This window comes from Melospiza melodia, chromosome 18 (assembly GCF_035770615.1).
Source record: "Melospiza melodia melodia isolate bMelMel2 chromosome 18, bMelMel2.pri, whole genome shotgun sequence".
NCBI lineage: Eukaryota > Metazoa > Chordata > Aves > Passeriformes > Passerellidae > Melospiza > Melospiza melodia.
The window spans coordinates 5,541,705-5,547,500 of NC_086211.1; the positions used below are offsets into that span (position 1 = coordinate 5,541,705).

The 5,796-nt window shown below is 54.5% G+C and overlaps 1 protein-coding gene across 1 annotated transcript in view; it reads left to right on the plus strand.

The window, feature by feature from the left end:
• Positions 1–2,221: 2,221 nt before the first annotated feature.
• The window catches only part of ADAP1 (ArfGAP with dual PH domains 1), a 50,334-nt gene continuing 46,759 nt past the window's right edge, over positions 2,222–5,796 (plus strand). The window contains exon 1 of the mRNA XM_063171812.1: positions 2,222–2,332. Within this exon, the coding sequence (XP_063027882.1) occupies positions 2,248–2,332 (85 nt within the window). The 5' untranslated portion in view covers positions 2,222–2,247. The remainder of the gene's footprint in view (positions 2,333–5,796) is intronic.

Consider the following 5,796-nt stretch of genomic DNA (forward strand, 5'->3'; position numbering starts at 1 on the left):
AGGGCTTTGATTCCCATTGAACAAAAGTTTATCTTCATTCCTGGCTGATTTAGTTCCAACTTTTCTCCACATTCCCTCCACCCACAGGGGCTGTTTGTTTCCCCACGTGGAGTCTGGAGTAATTGTGATGAGATTTAAATGCTGAGGATGCTGCTGATCGACCCTTGCTGGCCCTGCTCCCCTGCTCTGCCTGTCCTTTATGAAACTCTCCCCTCTCATCATTGACAGCAGGCTCTGTTTTATTTGATTTTATTACAAGATATAAATTTCTGTCAGCAGCCCTGGCTTCCAGCACACAGAGGAGAGACAAGAATTGCCTAGCAACCAGGGGAACAAAAAATTAAGAGAATCAATAAGTCTTAATGGAAAGCTAAACAGAGACTTTCAAACCAAACCCCTCCCTGCTCCAACCCTGGCCCACAGTGAGTCCATGATGATGTGCAGCACCCTGGCTATTGCATGAAACATTCAGCAAATGCTTCTTCTGCAAAAGCCAAAGTGAAAACCTGGCCTAAATGGGCTTAGGTAAAGCTCTGATCCGGTAGCATTTACACTGCCAAGCTTGAGCACAGCACAGGTGTGGAGGGTTAAGGTGCTCAGCTGAGCTGGTTTCCCTCTGAGGCTGTGAGAACTCTGCTCCAGGTAAGTGTTAGAGGCTAAGGAAAGTGAGGGTCTGGGTGCAGCAGCTCAGTTTCCCCACAAAAGGTCTGTGAGGAGGATTGTGCCTCTGGTTGGGATGGCAGTGAGTTTCCAGACCTTATCAAGCTGTGTGTGTAAATCCAGCAAGCCCAGCACGATGTGTGACACTGGGTTGAGTCAGCAAGGAACAGTCCAGCATCAGTTTAAAACAGAAATAAACCTGGATGCAGTCACCTCTCTGGCAGCACAAATGCAAAGGTCATTTAGGAAAATGTATTCCAGGCAAAGGGAGCATTGTCAATGCACCAAGCCATGACTCTGCCTGTATTTAAGGGGCTATTTGCTCCCACAGAGTGTTCTCAGGAACCTGCTCGCATCCTCATGTTTGCAGGATCAAGATGGTGGTTTGGCTGTGGAAGTTTTCCAGGAGCTCCTGGCAGCCTCCTCCTGCTCGTGCACACCCTGAATCTCATGGGCAGCATGAATGGCACTGGCTGAGCTTGCAGGAGGGCTCTGCTTTCTTGGAGGAAACAGAGTTGGATGACTTAAATGGGGACTTGCTTTGCAAAAACAAGATTGTTTTTGTTAGCGGAGACTTGTGAACCACAGACAGGACATTGCAGCGTCACAGGTGACCCATACGTGAGAAGGTTTCAGCAGGGGTTAGATAAGGAGACAGCTCTGAGCCCTTCCTTGGCCAAAAGCCTCCCACATCCTGCCCCTGAGTGACTGTTTAGTGTTTGGCTGGCAGAACAAGGAGCCTTGCCCCACAGATGGCATGAGATGGACAGCCATGGTGGCACAGGGGTGTTTTCCCTCCTGACACTCCCCTGACACCATGGAGGTGTGAAAAACGTGGGAAGACATTGGAGGACAGTCCTGCCCAGACACAGCCATGGAAGCAGGTGGTGATGTGCAAGGACAGCAGTGAAGGATGAGAGTTTTGGAGTGTGTGGGGCTACTGATGAGACCTTCACAAGTACCCCCAAAAGCTGCCGGTGTTAGAGGGACATCTTAAACGTGCTGCTCATGAATCTGCCAAGCTGCTGGTGTTAGAGGGGCATCCCAAAAGAGCTGCTCATGAACCTGACTGTGTGGCAAGGCCCTGGCCAGGGAGAGCTGGCGTCGCTGCCACCTCGCACAGGTGAGGACCCTCGGCTCCCACCGGCGGCAGCATCCCCTCCGCGGGCAGGAGTTAAACCAGGACAGGCACCCCTGAATGCCAGCAGGACGGGATGCCCTGAAGGCCGGGTACCCCTCGGGGGTCGGGGCCGCCCCGGTGCGGCGCTGCCGCTGGAGGTCGCGGGCGAGCGGCGCGGGGAGGCGGCAGCGCCCGCTGCGAGCGGAACCGGCGGCCCCGGGCGGCTCCGGCAGGGCGGGCAGGGCAGGGCAGGGCGGGCAGGGCAGCACCGGGGCCGGGCCGGGCAGGGCAGGGCAGGGCCGGGCAGGGCAGCACCGCCCCGGCGGCCGGAGGCGCGCTCGGCGTGCGCGGGGCGAGCGGGGCCGATGGAGCCGCCCGGGCGCCGCCCGCCTCGCCAGCGCCCCCCGCCCGCGCCATGAGGCTGCCGTAGCGCCGCGGAGCCGGCGCAGCCCCGCCGAGCCGCCCCCATGGCGAAGGAGAGGAGCAGGAAGGCGCTGGTGGAGCTGCTCCAGCGACCGGGGAACGCGGCGTGCGCCGACTGCGCCGCCCCGGGTAAGGGCAGGGGAGGCGGGGGGCGCGGGCGGCGGCTGCACCTGCACCTGCCCGCACCGCACGGTACCGCACAGCACGGCATAGCATGGCACGGTACGGCACAGCACAGCACAGCATGGCACGGTACCGCACAGCGCGGTACAGCTCGGCTCGGCACGGCAGCGACGGGGCGCGGGGCTGTGCCGTCTCCGGAGCCCCGCCGAGGGTGTGCCCGACCCCGTCCCCGCGCGGGGGCTGCAGCGCGGGGATGCTCCGGGGCTGCCGGAGGGATGCGCTGCGCTCCCCGCGCTCCGGCCCCACCGGCCCCGCTGAGGTTCCCCGGCTCCCCGGCCCAGCCCGGCTCCTCGGGCGGCCGTGAGCGCTGATGTCATCCCGGCGGGTCCCCGCGGAATGCAGCGCTGCCGGGGCCGGGAGCGGTGCGGGCTCTGCCCTGTCTGCACCGCGTCCCCCGCGTCCCCTCGGCTGCTCCTGCCCTGGCAGCGAGCAAACACCCGGGGACAACCGGAGGCAGCGCTGCGGACATCCTGCCCGGCAACCTTTGCCCAGCTGCCATCGATGGGTGCCTGCGCCGCGCAGGGAGCGGGGTGCAATGGCTGTACACGTCTGCGTGTGCCGAGGGGAGAAAATCTGGGCTGGGAATGTCTTCTTCGCCTTTTGGATGGTGAATTTTTTAGGGTCGGGCCGTGGTGCTGTTGCTGAGCAGAGTCTGCGTGGGGTGGTGGGTTCTGTCTTTGAGAACAACCTTAGAAAAATTGCAGAGCAAGTAACTTTCCTGGTTTTAAAAAGAAAAAAAAATCACCATACAGAATAACCTAAATTTATATTAGCTTGAGCAGGATGGCTCTGAGCAGGGGTATAAAAAGGATGTCCTTCCCAGCCTCTGGCATTCTATAGGTTAAAGAAAAACCCAACACTTCAGCTGAGCCCTATTTTCCCAGCTATTGATTTCTTTAGGATGTCAAGATCTATCGCATACCGCTATCCACCTCAAACCATTCCCAGCGGTTTCACATCCCTGATCTGCATCCCAGGACACTGCAGTTCACTTTCAGACGCGTTGTGTCCTCCGGTTCCCAGCTGGAAAGGACAAAGAACTTTGGGCACAGCGTGAGCGGCTTTGCAGCGCCGCCTGCTCCCACCCATCTGCTGCTGTCTGCCCGTACCAGCCACCTCCGAGGAGCCTTGCTGAGCGCAGCCTGGGCTCCCCGAGGAGGTGTCTGCCTAAATTGTTCCTTCCTGGAGAAAACTTCGCGAACCCGGGCCGTTTTCAGATCAGCAGGGTGATTCTCCCTCGCCCTGTGGGTGTAGAACATAAAGCCCCCGGGCAAAATGGGAAGTTTCTCGGCATCACCAGGGTGGAGATGGAGCTGCAGGTCAATAAAATAGCTCATATCAGGGTAAGGAGGTTGTTGTTAAAGGCATCAAAACGGTTTGTAAAACAACAGAAGCATGCTTGGGTTTTGGTGACATTTGCATACAGAGATGTCTTAGTGAATGTGAAAGTCAGAGAGGAGAATTTGGGCCAGTGTCTTTTGTAAGTCAAGATGTGCTATATTAACATCACTCAGCCTCTTCTGAACCCTCGTGGCTTTGCTTCCTTAGGGCCACCTCCCTGTTCATCAACCCAATTTCTTTAGTGACTGCTTTGCTTTCCTCTTTGGCAGAGGAGAGCTATTCATGGTGCTGTAATGTGCTCCTCTGCCTGGGAGGGACAGGAAACTTGAGATGCCCTGGGCTGCTTAACACGAGATTATAACTTGTGTCTGTAGGTAGTGTAGGGAATATTCAGCCTGAATTCAGCTGTTCAGGCTGGGCAGGTGTGGCAGGCCAGCTCCTTCTGGGGATGAGGTAATGCAGCAGAGGCAGGGTAAATATCCAGAAAGGGATGCAAGAATGGTCTTTGCTGAGAAGTGGGGTGCACAAAAGGATAAAGGTGGCAGCTGACACTGGAAAGGTACCAAAGCAGGGAAAATGAAGCGAGAAGGAAGGAAGAGGCAGGGTGTGGAATGAACAGAAGATGAGGGAAGCAGGGCAGAGCTGTGCTCTCCCACATGTGAGTATCACCACAGGGCTGATCTGCTACAGCTGGGGGATGCCCAGGACCAGGGTTTGTTGTTGCTGTTTCTCAGGTGGGTGAGTGCCTTTCCCTGAATACTCTGTTAGTACAGGATCCATGATAAGAGGGAGCCATTTAGCTCAGGGATGCTCCTGACAAAGAATAGGATGGGTTGGAAATGTAACAGGGGAAAGAAAATTTTGTTAATCACTTTAATTTGTGTATTTGGAAGCCAGCTGGGTTTTCTTTTTCTTTTGGAAATATTTGTTCGCGAAATCAGCCAGCCAGTGAAAGTTTGTTTGTTTTTTCCCTTCCCTGCTGTCAAAGAGGGTAATTTTCTTTTGTTACTGCTTTGGCATTTGGGAGAGGCTCAGTAGCCAGAGCCCTGAAGCCACAGCTCGTCCCAGGTGTTCTGTGTCCTGTCACAAAGCCCTGGTGCTCCCAGCCTGGCATGGCTGGGCTCAGCTGTGACCACACAAAAGGCAGAGCCAGGCACAGACGTGGGGCATCAGGGGAGGATTTCCTCCTGGGCTGGGTAAATAACTCCATCCCTGCAGGATGAACCCCTCTCCTTGGGGACATCTGGGCACAGCCTGCTGCTTTGCCAGAATTTGGCACTCAATCCTGGCTGAGGGTTGGTGGAGTGGCCAAGCCCTGTAAGGCTGCCCTGTTCAAGGTGTGATTCCTTCAAGGATGTGCCCACTTGCACCTGGGTGCAAATGGGGATTGAAGGTGGTGCTCAGGAAGGTCAGATCTGGGTGTATGTCTGGCAAATAAAAAAATCTCCTGTGTGAAACCAGGGGTTTCAAACAGATTTTGAAGGATGTCTGAGGTGGAGAGAACAGTCTGGCCATGGCAGCTGGGAATGCAGAAAGGATGCTAAAGTAGAAAGTGAAAATCAGAGTGTAAAATAAGTGGGAGATTGCATTTTTTACCGGCAGTTTTTTTTGTGTTTGGAATTATTTTTTTTTTTAGGTTTTTATTAATTGCATTTTTATAAAACCTTAAATTGCAAAGGAAGGCTGTTTTGAATAAAAGATATTTCGGTTGCAGAAAATGTCATCGATCTGTAATGCATAATGAGGCTGCCTTGTTACATCTTGGGGACTGAATTCTGGGGTAGGAGCCACTAATAAAGTCATTAAATGGGGCTTTGGGTCCTCTGTCATTACACACTTCTGTGTCCTGGGTGTTGTGTTTTTTGTGGGTTTAAAGCTGTGCTCTCTCAGTGAAGACAGCATGGTAAATGCAGCCTTAAGTGCAAACTGAGCACTGTTACTGAATTGCTGGTGTGTAATGGCTCTCTGTGCATTAGAATAATCTTTTTTTCTTCAAGACTAATGTGGCAGTTCAGCCTTTCCTTTTTCTAAATGATTCTTTGTCTCAGGCAATCTTTCCTCACATCACA